Source organism: Branchiostoma floridae, chromosome 11 (genome assembly GCF_000003815.2).
Source record: "Branchiostoma floridae strain S238N-H82 chromosome 11, Bfl_VNyyK, whole genome shotgun sequence".
NCBI classification, from domain to species: Eukaryota; Metazoa; Chordata; class Leptocardii; order Amphioxiformes; family Branchiostomatidae; genus Branchiostoma; species Branchiostoma floridae.
The window spans coordinates 19,079,001-19,098,806 of NC_049989.1; the positions used below are offsets into that span (position 1 = coordinate 19,079,001).

The 19,806-nt window shown below is 40.6% G+C and overlaps 1 protein-coding gene across 7 annotated transcripts in view; it reads left to right on the forward strand.

The window, feature by feature from the left end:
• Positions 1 to 100: 100 nt before the first annotated feature.
• LOC118425474 (coronin-6-like) overlaps positions 101 to 19,806 on the forward strand; it is a 28,062-nt gene continuing 8,356 nt past the window's right edge. For 4 of the 7 annotated variants that reach the window (XM_035834318.1, XM_035834324.1, XM_035834323.1 and 1 more), the window contains exons 1-9: positions 101 to 411; positions 8,478 to 8,600; positions 9,073 to 9,205; positions 14,579 to 14,652; positions 14,809 to 14,913; positions 16,098 to 16,217; positions 17,054 to 17,158; positions 18,182 to 18,327; positions 19,188 to 19,245. In XM_035834318.1, coding sequence (XP_035690211.1) covers positions 214 to 411; positions 8,478 to 8,600; positions 9,073 to 9,205; positions 14,579 to 14,652; positions 14,809 to 14,913; positions 16,098 to 16,217; positions 17,054 to 17,158; positions 18,182 to 18,327; positions 19,188 to 19,245 — 1,062 coding nt within the window. In that variant the 5' untranslated portion in view covers positions 101 to 213. Of the gene's footprint in view, positions 412 to 8,477; positions 8,601 to 9,072; positions 9,206 to 9,266; positions 9,295 to 14,578; positions 14,683 to 14,808; positions 14,914 to 16,097; positions 16,218 to 17,053; positions 17,159 to 18,181; positions 18,328 to 19,187; positions 19,246 to 19,806 lie in introns of all 7 variants that reach the window. The other 3 variants (XM_035834321.1, XM_035834320.1, XM_035834319.1) reach the window with 3 other exon arrangements.

Consider the following 19,806-nt stretch of genomic DNA (forward strand, 5'->3'; position numbering starts at 1 on the left):
TATATTCTTATTTTGACTTATGAATGTAAAGTGTTGGGCGATGGCTTCGAATCTAGCGGTAACGTAGCAGGCTGCCACGGCTTACTTCCGCTCAGTCCGCATGAGAGAGCGCCACCCCGTTTTTCAACCTGCCGGTCCAGCGGAGTGTACCGTAGATAGTTCACCGCGCTTTCTACACTTTCCTTCCAGTCCTTGGCTTCAGAAGACGGCCCCATGTCGTTCCGAGGTCTCCGCACGAGCAAGTTCCGCCATGTCTTCGGCACGGCGATGAGGAAAGACTCGCACTACGAGGGGATTCGTGTCACTCGTAACTCCTGGGACTCCACGTTCTGCGCTGTCAACCCAAAATTCTTGGCCATAGTCACCGAGGCCGCGGGCGGCGGCTGCTTCTTAGTCCTGCCGATCGAAAAGGTACGTAAAAAATCACAAACCGATCCACTCTGTCCTTTTTTTTACGTGCTTGTACGTCGTTTTACATTGTGCGGCCGCCATTCTTTCATTCTGCCGTACGTGGTGATTTATTATACCATGTCAATATATCCGCCCCCCTCCCCCCGAACACCCCGGCCACCGCCGGTAACCCTGACTGTTTGTTCTAGTGTGGGCTACAGACACTAATATGGCCTGAGATATCAGCTTCTGCCCGCCAGACTGTTTAGAATAGATCCCTGTCATAGCCAAGGCGAACCAATGAAACCCTTCCCGCTCTTTTTAAGTCCACAAGGTTCCAAATACTTTGCATTCCACATCCGTTCATTAGACTTAATTAGTTTATTTAGTTCAGAATTACCAGAAAACTCTGAAACGGGATTTCTGATGTCAGTAATTTATAATTGTCACAGGAGTATATATAAAGTTAAGCAGAGGATTCACATGTTCATAACCCGCCCCTCCCCAAAACCTGTCACAAGATTCCCTCATACTGAACTTTGACCCCACCACTCCCAATAGTTAACTTGAACAACGGGTAGAATGACACGTTTGAAAATCTAGGTGTCATGTTCTTACAGTTATGATGTTTGGTTACGTGGCAAACTCTTTTGTTAGCCCAAACATCTCTTTCTTCAAAAAGGTTTTGCCTATTATTGTAAACTTTACAGTAAAGTATTGTGTGTCCACTGTCCCCCAAGTTTCCTGTTTGGCCATTCCTTCCTGGCTAGAAGGACAGGAACTCTGGGATGACTGTACTATGGGTGGGATGTTTTGTAAGGGAAACCTGAAGTAAGAAGACAGGAAAAGGAAGATAGGACACTCAGTTAGGAAAGGCATCGCATATTCTATTAACGAATAATCAGTCCATTTATTTCTTCCAAGTAAATTGAGAACAAAATCAAGTTCTGAGGCTCAAAATCTATTTTGCACCCTGTGCAACCTGAGTTAAGAAGTAAGTTGCACCAAGCAAAAAGTGGTTGCAATGTGCAAGTGTGCAAGTGGGTATTTTGCACGCTGTAGTATGTTGAAGTAGTGTATTTTCTTGCATAACACTAGAAATAAGGCATATAACATGTTACTTTTATCTTTGAGTTTGCTTGCCATTGTTGACACAAAGCACACACAAGCATCACGGTTTGGTAACACTGAACAAGCCGGTAACATTTTTAGTTGTGCGTTCAGTAGGTAATGTTTTCAGTTGTGCCTTTTTGCCATTCATTGCATTTGTGGCAACATGTGTATACCTTGAATAAATATACAAGTTTTGATAGGCATTTTCATGTTCATTGCATACAGTATTAAAATTTAAGTCTCAAAGTCTTTCAAAGTACATGTATTTCAGTAAAGGGATATTAGATAACTGTTATCTACTGTGTGTTTATGCCCCTGGGTGTAGAGGTAAGATTTCATTGATTGAAAATCAATCGGCTAAACTGAAATATACAAAAGAGAAACAGCAACAATAATGTATTCAATTTGAAATGCAGAATAGAAGAGTAAAATTCTATGTATGAAAAAAATGCATGAAAAAATAAACAGACTCATTGATATTGGTAGAAATTTAGATAATATATGTATATATATAATAAGTCTAAACACTACTTTGTCAGCTTTATGAATGAATACATGTATAATATGTATGTACAATTTATGATTAACATTGAAATATCATGAATGATCATGTTATTGTAAAATTCCAAATGTAGCTCTCCTTTTCAAAGGTGTATGGTATATTAAAAATGTCAAATTTAGTTGTTGATGAAAAGAAGTATCAGCTTTAATTCTTTGTTTAGTCCAACAAGCTTTTGTCAAAATGAACAGTCACAAAATCATAACAGCCTGAATGCAAGCCTTGCATGTTTGACAGCAAGAATAATTGTTTACCGTAAACCCAAGCCAAAAACCAATGAAATACTAAGATCAATTCATCCTGTAACAGATTTGTTTGTATGTTTGTAAAAGCTCATTTAATTTGTATGTGTAAATGCCATGATTAGGGGTTAAAGTTATTGTTTAGGTGTGCTCCATTCATTCATCCCTGTCCTGAAACCCTGCCTCTGCAGTCAGTGGTGCATTTGTAATTCAAATGAGCCTCCTGTTCCATACACTGAGAAATGCCCATATATGGTCAGATGGGTCCCTTCCCTCTCAGGAGTCTCCAGCTGACTACATTACACACGGAAGCACCCTCCTTCCTGGCCTGTTTATCTGTCCATTTCAGGCCACGGCAAAGGTTTTCAGCGGTCTCTCATTTTCCTGTTGTGAGATTCGTGCGCATTTCTTCCTTCAGCGTGCGGATATAAACATGTTTAAAGCGTGATTGGAACCGTGGGTGTGTGATGTATAAATTGGTTGTTTGTCCACAGGACTGGGATTGAAATGGATTTGGTACGGAATGGCAAAAGATGAGGTATGAATAAAAGCGGTGCTAAATGAGATATAATTTTCAACAGGGGGATAAGATAAATTTACATGTCAATAACCATGACTGATAGATCTAGCTTAAATCATTGTCATATGCTGACAATTTGGCACAGAATCCAGCATATTCAAATTAAAGCGTACAGTTTTTATCATTACTTATGATACAGTTCTATTATTACTATTAGCAAGATATAGTATTATTATTAGCAAGATGAAAAGTACATGTTAGGTATTGAATTATGCCTAACAAGGAAAAAAATGGAAAACTGAAAGATCTACATTGTTATTATAGGTATGATAATGATGTAGTCTCAATCATGTTCATGTTTTGTACAGGTCAATGGTTTGATTACAAATACATGAAACATTTTGGTGTAACCAGGAGAGTGTATTTTCCACAGACCATTAAAGAACCATTTACCAACTCCACTTATGACTCATGCCTTTCACTCAGAGAAGTATAACATGATAACATAATAGCAGGACTTGGAATCCTTTTTTCTGTCACCTTCATACATGCATGTACAGGCAAACCTGCCAAAGAAAGCGAAGCAGGGGGCATTAGAATCTAGTCTATGGGAACAAATGTACTCCCCAAGCAAATTTTGGTGGGAAAAATCATGACTGTTTCATCAGGGTTTTTTCTCTCGATCGGTTGGAAGGCTGATAGGAAAAATAGCTTCCAGTTAGAATTTTTATTCAGCCTGCTTCATATTGAAGTAAAAACACTGCTTGTCTTATCTATTGAAGAATAAATGTATTTATTAATATAGATTATGCACAAAATTAAAGTTTGACATTGAAAGACTAGCGTCCTCGTGCATTGCAGTTTACCTTGTTCAACTGTATTGTAATATGTATCACTAGAGTTTTGGCTAGCTTAGAATTTAACAAAAATTACAAGATAATCCCTACCTACCAATCCTATTTTTTAAAGGACTGAAACAGGAAGCACAGCATTATTATTCCTAGGCTTTACCTTGGTAAATGTGGAAACAATTATGTTAAAAAAACTGACAGCCAAAGACCACTGACCTCCTGTTTCTTTCCAAACCTTCCTCTGACATGTATAATGATAAGTTCTGCCCCAGTCAGTGGACCATGTCCATATAAAATGACTTTACTGTGTGACCAGGCAGATTTTAGTTTGGAAACTGTAGACTTGTCACAGGTGTACAGGTTGGGATGTTAAACATCTGGGTATGCTTGATACAGTTTCAGAACAAAATAGCTGGAGTCTTTCCTATTGAGAAATCTCTTGGAATCTTTCGCTGTTTAAAGATGGTATAGCATGTATCACAGTGTATGTGTGTGTGTGTGTGTGTGTGTGTCTGTGTATGTGTCTGTATGTGTGAGAGAGTGAGCGAGAGATTATATATGTATATGGATAATAGAGAGAAAGGGAAAGACAGTAATATTACAGTGCTTTCAACAAGCTGAACATCTTAACATCTTTGATTAAGTAGCATCTACCACTACTAATACATCATGCTTTCATGCTACTTTTGTAATGTACACTATATATTACAATAACAGTAGATCCCAATATTCTTTTCCAAACTATGATGAATACAAATAATCATTAGTTCACAATTGTTACTCGCCAACATCTATATGTGTGAGTTGTCTACATGTATGTCAAACATCTTTACAGACCATTAACCAATGCCAATAAAAACATTCACATCATGTCAAAGGATGTCCTTGGCAGACAACATGTACTAAATATCTTGATTCAGTACTATGAGTACATGTACAATGTAGTACAACAGCTAGCAAATTTTCAGAAGACGTTACCTTGCTGTCTATAATTGATTAAAGTTAATAAAAAGTCCCATGTTCGTACTGGGTCACCTAAATTCTCCCCACCCAACCTTGACCCTGTGCTATATTACAGTGGACACATTTGTGTCAGTATAAAACAGTAGACACATTTGTGTCAGTATATAAGAGTAGACACATTTGTGTCAGTTATATAACAGTAGACACAGTTGTGTCAGTATATAACACACAAGTATGCAGACTGAAGGAAACAGGTCACCCATTTTCAGGCTCTGCCCGTCTGGGTTACCTGTACCATTTGTATCTCACTCAGGTCTGGTTGGCCATATTGAACAAATGTACATCTATAGGTAGTAGCCGACCTCTTAGTACTTCAAAAGTGTTTGAAGCTGAAAAAAAAAAAGATTCTATGGTTAAGTGCTCAAAATACTTTTTTTTCAGGCAGGTTGTCCAGGCTGCTACCTGAGTCAAAAGCAGGTTGAAAGCCTTAATGAAAGTTACTAGTATTGATTGAAATGATAATTCGAATTACTTGTTTGTTTGTTTTACCTTTGTTCATAAGATTAGGAAGCACATCGCTTTTCATAGAGGTCATGAGGGAAGAGGCAAGGGACAGACAATACGTAGCATAGATACAGATTACATCATGTAAACTAAAGGAGTATTAAATCTATGTGCATATTATTACACATACATGGTACAAAACAGATAATACTATAAATAGATTGAAAGCTGGTATATGGTTTGAGTCTTCTCGTTTTGATAAGTTCTATTTTAAAGAGATCTTTGTTTCTGTGTAACCAATGTGCACTTTCAGATTCGGGTCCTGGACTGGCTGGAGTTACCTAGATGTCTTCACTACCATAAGTGCTGCGTTTCTGAACATGATTGCTCCTGGACCCTAACAGTGCACGTAGCTCAGCTGAAATCAATAAACCGACAACAGGCCCAGCATACAAACCAGCCTCATTGGAAGCAGTTATTAATTTAGCAGAGGAATGTCCATACAGCCTTCAGCCCTGCCAATATCAGCCCTTCAGTCTGTGCTAATCATGTGTTTATGGCTAAGGCTTAGGTCCCATTTTCAAACCCGGGCCCGGCCGGGATGTGTGTGGAAACAAAAAATTAAAGTGTTAACCAAGGAATATACACAAATTATGCACTCATTTTGTTTCTGTGTGTTTTGTTGCCTTTTGTATCATATTTCTTGTTTCCGAAAGCTACCTGGCCCGGCCCCGGGTTGGAATTGGGACCCAAGCCTAAGCTGTAGCTGCATCCACCAGAAATATGCAGTGGAATACATATACCCATCTGATGTGTGTGTGGATGAAAGCATATACCCATCTTATATGTGTGAAGGCCTGCCAATATCAGCCCTTCAGTCTCTGCTAATCATGTTAATGGCTTAAAGCAGAAGCTGTTGCTGCATATACCAGAAATATGCAGTGAAATACTTATACGACAGTGTAAATGCATTTAAGTTCGCGATAGAGGGAAAAATGACTTTTCGCGGTGGATTTAAGTTCGCGGTAACACCATCGACTGCAGTCTAATACCTTAATAGAAAAACGATGGCGGTGGATTTAAGTTCGCGGTGAAGTGGTCGCTGCGAAAACCGCGAATATTAATCAACCGCGAACATTTCTGCATTTGTACTTACCTATCTGATACGTGTGTGGATGAAAGCATATCACTATCAGGTAATAGTGCAGGTAAATTTAGAGCTGTGCAGGTATTTCTGGTGTCTACCTGCACGGGCTGCACCTATCCTGCATTGGTCCATGTACTGGGTTTATATGTACATGTTTCATGATGTGGACTTTTACTAGCTGCATAGACGGTAACCACCAATGTATTGAAAGAAATAATGGCAATGGTTTCTGAACAGATTTTAGTATGTTCAATACTTTATAAACTCTGAGTGGTGCAAGTAAAATTTGTCTGGTGCAGGTAATTTTCAAAATTTCAATGTGACCTGTACCAGTGCAGGTATGCAGAGAAAAGTATTTTGAGCCCTGCATATGCCCATTTGATATGTGAGTGGATGTCCACTGCTTTAAATATAGCAGAAAGGTCAAGATACAGGAAATGAATCATCCAAATATTCTATACATGTACCTGGTAGGGTGGGGGACGACATGTTAGGGTTATTCCAATATTTACTGGCACGATCTAGAATGTAACCCTTAGACGTTACAGTAAGTCAGATTTATAATAAAGAAAATACTGAAGCTTGGAGAAAACAAAAACAGTATCCTTCATATTAAAATTTAGAGCTAGAGATTGTTCATATCACAACTCTGCCAAAATTGGCCAAAGGTTAAAGTGTTTCATTTTGCATTCATCAGCATGTGATTCATGATGCTATAACCATTTTCTTTTACCGATTAGGTTGGCCACATAATGTTTACATTTACTTAACCCCCATATTTAAGGCTTGGATGTGTGTGTTTACTTAGTATGTGTGTGTGTTTGTGTGTGTGTATGTGCCAGTTTGTGTCAGGGCTCAAAATACTCGGTGCATGTGCACCCAAAATTGGAGCTGTGCACCCAATTATTTTCTGTGGGTGCACTCTTGGGTTTATGTATGTAAAGATATCAAAGTATACTTGTAAGTATACATCATATTCTTGACATCTAAGTGTTAGAAGATAATGAAAATGTCTGTCATGGTACTTGTTTAAGAATTTGATAGCTTGTAAGTAAGTTTTATTATTAGGTTATCCCTGATATTTAAGTGGTGCACCCAAAACTTTTCTAAGCTGGGAGCACCAGTGCTCCTAATTTTGAGCCCTGTTGTGTGCAATTCCCAAAGTAAATTATGCAGCATCCACTGTGCTGCTATCTATGTGGCACCGGAAAAATAGCAAAGCAGGATTGGTATCAGGCAGTAAAGTCCATCATCTCTGATTGATGTGCTATGTTTTTATTTTTTGTTTAAAAAAAAAAATCATTTTTTATTCTTAGAACAAGTTATTAGTAGTAGTACATTTGTCAAATGTTAAGGTACTAGAAGTAGTTTTACCATCTGCAATGTAACTGTTGCACCAGTAGTGATAAAATGTCCTTGTGTCTTTTATTACATGACTAATAAGGGTTAAAGTTAAAGTTAAAGTTACCCTTACATCTGTGCAGATGCTTTTGGGGTGGCGCCCATCTCCATTTCGAGTAGCCCTTGGGCCACACATGTGCAAGCCACTACAGCAGGGGGCTGGTCCGCTGGTAGTGATGTGTGTTTAACTTCCATACTCTTTCTCTTTAGTGCTGAGTGCTAAGCAGAGAAAGCAGCATGTACCATTTTTAAAGTCTTTGGTATGACCCGGCCGGGGTTCGAACTCACGACCTACCGAATGCAAGGCGAACACTCTAACCACTAGGCCATTGCACCGGTATATACTAATATACCACTAATAAGGGTGCTGTGGATAATTACATGTTGTAAGGCACGATCTAGACCCGTTTTTTGCCGATATTGGCGAGCCTTTTTTCAGCGTCTAGATGGAACTGCAATATCGCCATAAAGATATGGGGAAAATTTCTCCCGAAAGGTCCGGACCATTCGTACGATAGCGTAGCAGGGTCCCCGATAGCTTAGCAGGGGTCCCCGACAGCTTCCGCGCACGTGTAGATGTGTCCCGACTTCGGGAAGGCTCATTAGCATACAATGCGGGCTCATTAGGCTATATAGCTGTTTATGACTGCAAGCGCCACGGGTGTCCCGCGGCCAACGTTCCAGATCCCTCCCGACTCATCCACAGATATCGGTAAAAACTGTGTCTAGATTGGGCCTAAGTCTTCAGATCTAGACTGATAGAAATGTTGTTGTCTTGTCCCTCCAGGCAGGCCGTGTGCCGAACAACCCCCCCATGGTGGCGGGGCACCGCGCCGCAGTGCTGGATATCCAGTGGAGCCCCTTTGACGATACCATCATCGCTAGCTGCTCTGAGGACATGACTATCAAGGTACGTACTGAAACTCTCCAACTGACCTACTTCTACTACTGTCAGTCAGTCTGTACAGACTATGTGTGTATGTATACAGACTATGACTCAGACTGACCTATAAGGCTGTGAAAAAGACAAAACAGTCACCATGAATGATGGGCTACAAGTACAGAACTATTACAGCTATTTACCACAAAACTATCATATCCATCTGTACATCCAATCATCTGTATCCATCTACTTGTACCTTTTCATCTTCTCATCCATCCGTCTAATCATCCATCCATCTAATCATCCGTCCGTCCGTCCATCCAACCATACCTCCGTCCATCCATGTACATGTACTCAACTTTAATCCATTCATTCGTTCATAATTGTACTGATCAGATCAAGAAAAGAAGAAAAAGTGGTAAGAGGTCCATATTAGAATACATTTTTGTCCCAATATCCTCTCTGCATAATGCTTGACCTTGACCTCACGTCCCCCCAGGTGTGGGTGATCCCTGAGAAGGGTCTGGAGGAGAGCATCACGGAGCCGGAGGCTTCGCTGGAGTCCGTCCACCAGCGCCGCGTCGGCTTCATCGCCTGGCACCCGTCTGCACACAACATTCTCATGAGTGCAGGTCAGTAACAACGCCCCCCCCCCCTTCCACACACACACACACACAGACACACACACACCCCTCTGCACACAACATCCTCATGAGCGCAGGTCAGTAACAATGCCCCCCCCTCCCCCCCCGCCCCCTTCCACACACACACACCACACACACACAAACCCAGACACAGACACACACACCCTCTCTGCACACAAACATCCTCATGAGTGCAGGTCAGTAACAACGCCCCCCACACAGATACACACACCCACACACACACACACACCCACACACACACACATCTCCGCACACAACATCCTCATGAGTGCAGGTCAGTAACAACGCCCCCCCCCCCCTTCCACACACACACACACAGACACACGCACACACACCTCCGCACACAACATCCTCATGAGTGCAGGTCAGAAACGACACCCCCCCCACCCCCACCCCTCCATTCCACACACACACACACACACACGCACACCCCCCCCACACACACACGCGCACCTCCGCACACAACATCCTCATGAGCACAGGTGAGTTCCACAAACCCCCAACTAAACCTCTCCCCCCACACACATACACACACACACACACACCTCCGCACATAACATCATCATGAGCACAGGTCATTAACACACACACACATGTGCACACACACATACGCACACACACACACACACACACACTTACACACACACACACACACACACACACACACACACACACACACACACACACATCCTCTTGACAGCAGGTGGGCACATAAAGTTCTGCCATAACACAAGTGGTTTTGTTTGCAGATTTGGGTCTGAGATAAGGCAGAAAATATTTAAAGAATTTGTTTATTGATTCTTTGTACAGAGTCAGTGGTGTTTTTTCGTGTGTGTTTGTTTGGGTTAGTGTGTGTAACAGCTATGTTGGACTTACAGGGCAGGGGCAGTAGAACTGTTCATTAGTACATGTAGGGCATTACTGTCCAGGTCAGGGAAGTGGCTACTAATTTAAGGGGAGGTATTGCTTTTGGTCCATCTGTTTGTTTGTATTTTCACAGTTATTTCATATATTTTTCATATGCAAGTCACGTTCACCTTAGAGTGATAGGAAGAGATCAACGGAAAATTTCAATGTTAATCAAAGCCTTATTGTTTTGTGATTTTGATTAACAAACTACGATTTAACATACAAGATAGTTCTAGACATACAAAAAACTGTTCATACAAAGGTGTGAGACGTTTGAGCTCTAGTTTTGGAAAGGTTTGTCGTCTTTATGACCTGTGTCAGCCCTCGGTATCCCCCGACCAGTAACTATGCAGAACTAATTTAATCATGGGCTGCATTGATTTTTCCATTGGAAGAATTGATCACGACAGTCAGTGTAGGAATTCTCAAACACAGGTCTGGAAATACACTGTTGGGTAAAGTTGCACTTTTACCGTCCAAAATAGGCACGTGCAGCTACTGGAATTTGAGGCCCGTAGTTAATTTGAGAGAGGAGAGGCAGTGAAATTTTGTCAACACAAGGTGTGGCCATCGATTTGAAAAGTTTTAGTTTTTTGTTTTCAAATCGGAAAAAATAGGGTCGGGAAATCCGAGAATCAACAATTAAAACTGGTGTGGCCTAACAGTGGATAAAAGCAACTTGCACTGGTCCAATTTTGGTCTGAGAGTACTTGCACCACAGCAATTTTACACGCACTAACTCGCATATGCATGTGGTATATCGAGCCCTGAAACAGGATCTAATCAATAACATTAACAGTACAAAATGATGCTAGATTACGGAGGAAGAGACCCATCTCTTTGTACATTGTCTGGCCTGACTATTGTAAAATCGTTTCTTTCTATCTCTCTTTCTGTATATAGGATACACCCAAAAGCTATTTTTAATGCTTCATATTTGTCTTTTTCTTCTTTCTTGGTAGGCCATAGATATTATGTATAACAAAAAAACAACAAGTCATAGACTTAGATAGTTAGAATTTTAGATAGGATATACTTTTAGAGTATAGAGTCAGATTCTAGATTTGTTTGGGGCTGATTTCACCATTGTAAAATTAATGTAAATTGCATGGGGGGTAATATCTATTGTAGCTGAGCTTTGGTCTTACTGACTTCTGTTTAGTTCCAAAATAAACATTGGCTTATCCTTATCAGTTCTTTGGTGTAGGAAAAGGTCTGTTATCTCTTGGCTGTAGTCCATGATGTCGGAACCACAAGCAAAAAAAAAAAAATAACAGTGCTGCACAACCTTCTTACAAACTCTGTACCCTCTTGTCATTGTTCAAATTTTGGCAATGGTGCTCAAATGTACTTGTGTTTATTCTACAATATTTAACCTACCTATGAAACCTCATTTTGGGGGACAATCCGGATTTACATGTATACAAGCTGATTGCCGAATGAATGGATCCTAAATGCCAGTCTTCTTAGCTTTCATGTGCTCTCTCTAGTCTAGACGTGGGAAGTGAATGAGAGAGCGCACTTAAGCCATAAATGCTAGCATTCAGGCTATCAGGAATGTTATCATCCTCATAGACTAGATTTACGACAGTCGGGAATGGTAAACAAACATCCCATCCACCATCTTGGAATTCCGTGAATCTGTCTTAAATTGCTCAATTGTGCCCCTGATGACCTCTACATAACCTTTTGAGAGACCTTCAGGGATCAAGTGATCAAAGGTTTGTTTGTTTTTAGTGCAGGAATTGGTAAATACAGAGAGATACCTGACTGATAATGTAGGGTTTAGATAGCTGTATATTCAGATTAGGCTTAGGCCACACCAATTTAATTTCTTGGTTCACAGATTTTTTCATAAAAAAATATGGAGCGAGAGGGCAAAATAAAAATAAAAATAAAGATTTTAAAATGGTTGGGGTAAAGGTAACGGCTAATCCAAAACACTATTATTGTACAGTAACAGCACCTGTACCCACACTTTAAGGAGCTTATAATTGTATTTGCTACTGGGCCAATTTGCTACACCAGAAAGTTGGTGAATGGTTTCATTAATGGTGAAAATTTGCTGAGTGGTAATTTTTATTTTTATTTTTTTTTCCAAAAAATAGGAGCGAGCGAATCCGTGAACCAAGAAATTAAATTGGTGTGGCCTTAGGTACTGTTAACGTATTAAATTTTGTGGCGATTTGATTTTGTGGGGGAGAAAGTTAATTTTATAGGGAGAAAATGTGTGGAGTTTGTGGTATGCTGTTGTCATATTCTCTACACTAATAAAAACACTGTTTTTATGCTATCATTGAGAAACCAGAAACATAACAAGAGCACCAAATTCCCCAAAATTGCAGTATCAGCTTTGATGTAATTTTGGGTAGGAATGTTACAGCATTAACAAGGATGTAACCTTATTTAAGGCCGGAAGTACTTTCAAGATGAGGCCAAATAGACGATGAGTCTCCAATTACGTTTATCATTTCTATTCTAAAATTGATTTACTTTATTTACATAAAATATCATACTTAAGAATACAGTGTATTTGTTTTTACAAGTTCTCATTATCTATTACTAGACTAGTGTCAATAAAGCCAATAAAGTGTCCCTACAAATTGAAGGAAGTCCTGTTATGTAATGTTTATTTGATTTTTAGCAACCAATATCACAAAAGCAAATTTGTTACATTTTTTTGTCACTCTGGCAGTCTCTTGAACATAATTATACTTAAGTAGCTCACACCACTATTTCCCAAGTAGTAAACATTATTGAGAAAATCTCCCCATGGAATGTGTTCTGCTAAACTCGCTCTACCTTTAAGTGTACCAGTTGCATAACAGGTGAAAGGTGTCAAGTCCTTGCTCTGGGCCTACCTTACAGTGCTGTGCCCCCCTCCCCCATCTGACCAGAGTTATGTGAAGTATTCACCCGCACCCAGCCTCCTACAGCGAGTGGGCACCGTTGCTAAGCAACTCGGTCTGTTCCCCTAACATAGACATGGCTTTTAATGTCCAGATTTATCCATGTGTTTTCCTAGCTCGGATTTCCTTTGATGACATTGAACTTGAAGTGCTGTTTACACGTGTTACTTAGAGCTGGCAGTCATCCTCTATTGAAACGAAGCACAATGCTTGTTGGAGTAGCTAGTGGTTCAGTACAGTGGCTTTGCTACATCACCCCTCTTAATAAGTGTGTTTGCTACATCACCCCTCTTAATAAGTGTGTTTGATTCTTTTAAACGGATATATGCAGAGGTTTAGTACATGAATTTCCTACATAAATGGCACCAATGGCTTAAGAAATTATCATATTTGTCATATTTGAAAAGACACTAGGAATGTAAAAACTCTGACAAATTCAAAGCCTTGAACCTGAACAAGTTGCAGAGTACTGGGTCAAGTTTTCCATAAATGAAAGCTTAGGGCATGGTTGTCTTAGCAAACATATACTATAAGTTATGTTTGTATGATATCATAGGTACGACTGAATTTTTGCAAGACATGTACAGTTGAACAACAATCCTAAGAATGCAGTCCCTTTGTACGATCCTATGACTTATGACTGGGCTCCAAGTCTGACAGTGGAATGCAGGAAAGGTGCCCTTGAAGTGTTCTCCGGTAGCATTCCCAGGTGGAAGCAGTAACTGTGTGGTTATCTGAGGTGACATCTTGACACAGTTAGCCTTGGCAGGGACTAAATCTCTGTAGAGGTTTCCTGTCAGCTACTGTGGTACAGAGATATCATACACATGCTGCCAAAACCTAGTAGTTCAGATCAGCATTTTGCATTATGAACATTTCACAAGAAAGACATTAAATTTTACATGTAGATGGAAAGGTCTCGATCCACACTACTACTATATATAGGTCTGTAAAGCACCCCTACTCTTATTGATAAGTGTGATGTGTTCTTTAACGTGCCTAGGCTGTGGCTCTTTTGAAGCACCGGACCTCTCTTTACATTGTAACATACTATCCGAGGGATGCCTGAAGCCAAAGTTAGGTACTCATTTCCACCAGAGTGAAGTGAAGAAATTTGTTTACTAGTTATGATTAATTTATTGGTGTGTTTTTCTTAATGGCATAGGGGTTTGAACCGAGAAGCTCTTTATCCTTAGCCACACATAGACCAGATTCTATCAGTCCCCTAAGTCATCTTCTTTGTCAGTTTTGACTGTAACATCCCATACAGCAATCAACATCATCAGTATATAGTATACAAATAATAGCATGTATAATAGACTGCTGATATGTGGCGAAGATGATGATGATTATGATGTATGATATTGGTATGAAAATACTTAGTGTAATATTTACTATATCATCGATATATATCCCAGGTTTGGACTAAGGAGCCGCTGTCTGTGGTCGAGTGTCCTGTGGAACTACAACATGTTCTACTATATGAAAATACCTAATTTTTCTCCCATGTCTCCACGTGCAGGTTCAGACAACTTTGTGGTTATCTGGAATGTTGGTACGGAGGAGCCCCTGTCTCTGATTGAGTGCCACACAGACATCCTGTGGTCGTGTGGCTGGAACTTCAACATGTTCTACTATATGGAAATGCCTAATTTTTCTCCCATGTCTCCACGTGCAGGTTCAGACAACTTTGTGGTTATCTGGAATGTTGGTACGGAGGAGCCCCTGTCTCTGATTGAGTGCCACACAGACATCCTGTGGTCGTGTGGCTGGAACTATAACGGCACGCGCATCGTCACCACCTGCAAGGACAAGACACTACGTGTGATCGACCCCCGCACTGGGGACGTCATCTCTGTAAGTAGGGTGTTGAAAATCAGGGCTCGAAATTCATTTTGGGGATTGTAGGCGCACTGGTGCACCCAGCTTAAAAGATTGGGTGCACCAAAAACATTTTTGGGTGCACCACTTAAATATAAGTAGAATGTCAGAAAATCTTAACAACAAAACTTAGTCACATGCTATCAAATTCTTAAACAAGTACCATGACAGACATTTTATTATCTTAGATTAGTCAAGAATATGATGTATACTAGTATACTTTGATATCTTTACATACATAAACCCATGAAAATATTTGGGTGCACCCTGTGCACCCACAGAAAATAATTGGGTGCACAGCTCCAAGTTTGGGTACACCTGGGTGCACATGCACCCAGTATTTCGAGCCCTGAAAAGGAATGTGTGATCCATGTATCAGTGATGCCTACTTGTCCAATTAGACAACTTGTGGGTGGTTCTTGCAACTTTGTTGATACCCAAGGTGGCCCACCATACATGTAAGACAAGACAAAACAGGATACGTTTAGTCAAAGTTAAATAAAAGATATTTTCATCATTAGTTTACATTTCTTTGCTGGACGGGAAATTTTGTCTGTACGACTCTAACAGGTAATTTTTTGTCCCTGGACAGACAGAGGGCTATACTTTGCAGTACGGTCAAACCTGTACTACCTACATGAATTCCACCTGGCCTTAGACAATGTTTTTCGATTGACACTAGCAGAAAGAATCAGGTGTCTAAAGTGACCACCTGTCCAGGGTTCTAGCCAGGATTTTATTTTAGCATTGTGGGAATGGCAATTGGTAGCAAAGCGACTAATCAGGAGATTGGTGTGGAAGGGGGGGTCTTGGTCCTTCCACAGTGAGATTTGAGTTAAAAGTTAGGATTTTGGGGTCAGTTTTGAGTGCCATATCATCATTTTTCATTGTTCAGACATTTATTAGTCATTGTTGAACAAGCAAATGACAGCAAAGCACCACTACACTAGTTAAAAATTAGCGTAGTGGCCCTTATTTTAGCGTAGGGGTCACAAATTTTAGCGTAGTGGCCCACTACGCTAAAATGCACTAGCTAGAACCCTGCTGTCCACAAAGACCACATTCTATTGGTCCCCAGCGTGGTCTTCTTGGACAGGGTTGACTGTGACTTCCTTTCCTCTGACCCTGTCCCTTCGTTCCCCCCCCCCCCCCCCCCCTAGGAGAGAAAGAAGGCTCACGATGGTGCCAAGCCGCAGCGCGCCGTGTACTTGAAAGATGGTCGCGTCTTCACCACGGGATTCTCCCGGATGAGTGAACGTCAGTACGCGCTGTGGGACGATGTAAGTATTCTCATTGTGTCTTATTGTTATATCTCATTTGTACTAAGGAAAGGCATGTTCTGTGTACATTTTTATTCGTTAAGCTACAATGTAGGCTTTTAAATGGTATGCATTTATGTGTTATCACACATACACACACACACACTCACAAGCATACACAAACTGATTACATAATGCATGGAGGAAGGTTAGGCATAATTTTGAAGAAGGCTTAATTGCACTATCATATAATGTAAAATATATTTTGTTCCCTTTGTACAGTATTTATTTTGTCCCTTTTTCAAAGAGAGTAATAAGGTAGAGTGGCAAGATGTGCTTCATACTAAACATAATCCACTGATGTTTCCATAATCAAACTTACCATCCTCTTGTTACGTCGATGTAGGTTAGACATGCAGGTAATAAGATATGCCAAAAAGTAGTTGCTCAAGTGGATATGGTTTAATAAACGGTCAGACGTTTTGGATAGTATTTACTATCCACACATGTACAGTATCACTGAAGAAGGATACTGTAAATGCAGAAATGTTCGCGGTGGATTAATGTTCCCGGTTTTTGCGGTGACCACTTCACCGCGAACTTAAAACCACCGCGAACATTTTTCTATTATGGCATTAGATTGCAGTCTATGGTGTTACCGCGAACTTAAATCCACCGCGAAAAGTCCTTTTCCCTGCTACCACGAAATTAAATCCCCGCGAACTTTAATGCATTTACAGTAGTGGATGCTATCCGAAACGTCTGACCGTTTCCAAAACTATATCCAGTTGCTTGTCAATGAGTAACTACTTTTTAGCGTACCATCTTCTTGAGACTAAAAATGTTTTTTTCTTCAGAACAACCTGAGTGAGCCTATCACCCTGGAGGAGATTGACACCAGTAACGGAGTCATCTTCCCGTTCTACGACCCTGACAACAACATGGTGTATCTGGGAGGCAAGGTAGGGAGCTAGCAGGACTTTTGTTAACACTGAGGCCATGTTGATGTGATTATATGGAATTTTTGGCTGTTTCAAAGGAAAAAAAGTTTTCAACCATACTGTGAATGTATAAAGCTGCTGTAAAATGAGCAAATATATGCTGTAAATTACAGGAAAAAATATCGAAAAATGAAGACTAATGTTGAAGAATGCCAGAGTCAGTCCCAAAGTTCAATAAATAGACGTGAAAGAACAAAACTTAAGGAAGAATCTTTCATTCAGAACCAAGTTAGAGATCCCAGGCTCAATACTCGTTGTGCTGTAGGGAAAGGTACTTGGCAGCACTTTCCCTTACAGTGGAGTAACACCCACCAAGCCTCTATACTTATCTGTCAAAAGTGTGGCAAAAACACACACGGATTTAGCGTGCCAATGTATCTGGGAGGCAAGGTACGGGTGCTACAGCCGGACTCGTGTGAAAGTTACACATGTATTAGATTGATTAGAATATAACAGATAGAATTTTTTATGCTAGACATATGCATATGAAAATGAGTTGGATAGTCAGAAATAAATTTTCAACACTCGACCAGTAAACCTCGTATTTGATTTTAGTGTTTGAGAATGCACTGGTGCATCCGACAGGTAAGGTACCACTGTGCACTACTTTTCTTTGTAGCATAATTTCTTCAATAAAAATCAGAAAAATTATAAAAAAAAAAATTCCCCATTGTGTTACTTGTGCAAAATTTTGAAGTCACTACTGTCAGCTGTAAAATTTTATTTTCTATAAAGTAGATTTTGCTTGTACTTCATACCTGAAAATGTGGGACCGCATGGCGCAATCGTCAGCACGTTTGACTCAAGTCCAGAAGGTCCTGAGTTCAAACCCCGACGTGTCACTGGTCTTGTGCCCTTGGGAAAGGCACTTTACACGACTTTCCTATATAGGCTACAAAAGTCTTCAGCAAATTGAAGTTGGTAGCCTCAAAAACGAAAGAAAGAAAAAGAAATAAACTTGTAAACTTGTATATTTCCTCCTAGGGTGACAGCAACATTCGTTACTACGAAGTGACGGAGCAGTCCCCCTACGTGCATTACATTGATAGATTCGACACCTCAGACCCCCAGCGAGGTCTGGGCTTCATGCCAAAGAGAGGGGTCAACGCCCTCCAGAATGAGATAGCCAGGTGAGAAGGCTCTAGTTACCATCGTGTGTAAAGGTTTTGTTTTTGGTGTGTCTGTGTTTTGTTTGTGTGTTCCTTGTTATTTGAATACCGTATCACGGCAGAATGACTGTCTTGAGCTCAGCAGGCAACTGTCTTTTTTCCTGTCTTCAATTTCCTGCTATATGCATGTATGTTGGGCTTTGGGAGTCAGAGGAAAAACAATAACAATTTGCACAGATCCAGTGTGAAATTGATAAATGATACCGAATAAGCCAAGAAATTCGTAAGTCTAGAAATACTTAACTGAGGTAAGAGAGCCTCAATTTCTTGTGTTTTATTTTTATTTTGTGCACGTTCATCCACGACACTGACATTGCCACCCTGCTGCCTTCTATAAAAGAAAATGCATGAAAATGCCCTGTTGACTTAGCCTGGGTACCATCCGGATAGTAGTTCGCTCCTATGTTCGCTTCTGCTATCCGTCTGGAGACATGCACATTCAAACCGTTTGGTGGTAAAATCAGTTAATGAGCAAATCAAGGAATGGGTTCTAGAGCACTCGTTCAGACAGAGGACAGAGGGCTTGCCCGGTGTTGGAACACCGGTTCGAACGAGCGCTTGAACCCATTCCATAATTCGGTCATGCGTAGGGACCAATCAGCGCCTGCTTCCAAAATTTGGATGATTCCAGACGCTAAGATGGTCTGCGTTCCCAGACGGAAACACAGAGAAGCGACTGTATATAGTGTACAATGAATGTCAGAGCTAGAAGCACTGTATATAGTATATAATGAATGCTGGAGCGAACTACTTTCCGGATGATACCCAGGCTACTGTTGACTACCTTAGGTTAATTGTACATACCCTTTTCTGTTTTTCAGGTTCTACAAGCTGCATCCAAATAAATGCGAACCAATCAGCTTCACTGTTCCAAGAAAGGTGGGTATACTTAGTGAAGAACCTCTTACACACACATTACAATCCTAAGTTTGTGACTGAGATTGTGAGAAGACATATGGATTCATCTATCCAGGGCTCTAGCCAGCTCGAAATTTTTTTCCGTCAGCCAATTCCCATTGTCGCGGAAACACTATTCCAGGAGGTAGAGAGACTGAACTGAGACCTTGAAAAACGGGTTTTAATGAGATTATCGTATGCGAAAGGGCACCGACACACATTGTCAACAATCATAACAATAGCAAAACAAACAGTGCGTGGCTTTTACGACCGTGGACGGCATCCCCAAGCCGCCTGGAGCTTTCACCAAGGAGCTTTTATCAGATTTTTGTCCATCAAGGTTGACGGATTGGTTTTAGAATGTTTCCGTCACACACAGCAAATTACCGTCAATTGACGGAAAAACGGACGCTGGCTAGAGCCCTGCATCTATCTCATATGAATCCTGACGATATCAGTTTCTCTATTGACACGTCAGGAGTAAATCAGTATGAAGGCATCTTCTAGATCTCAACAAGAGCACAGAATGCAGGGCTCCAAATA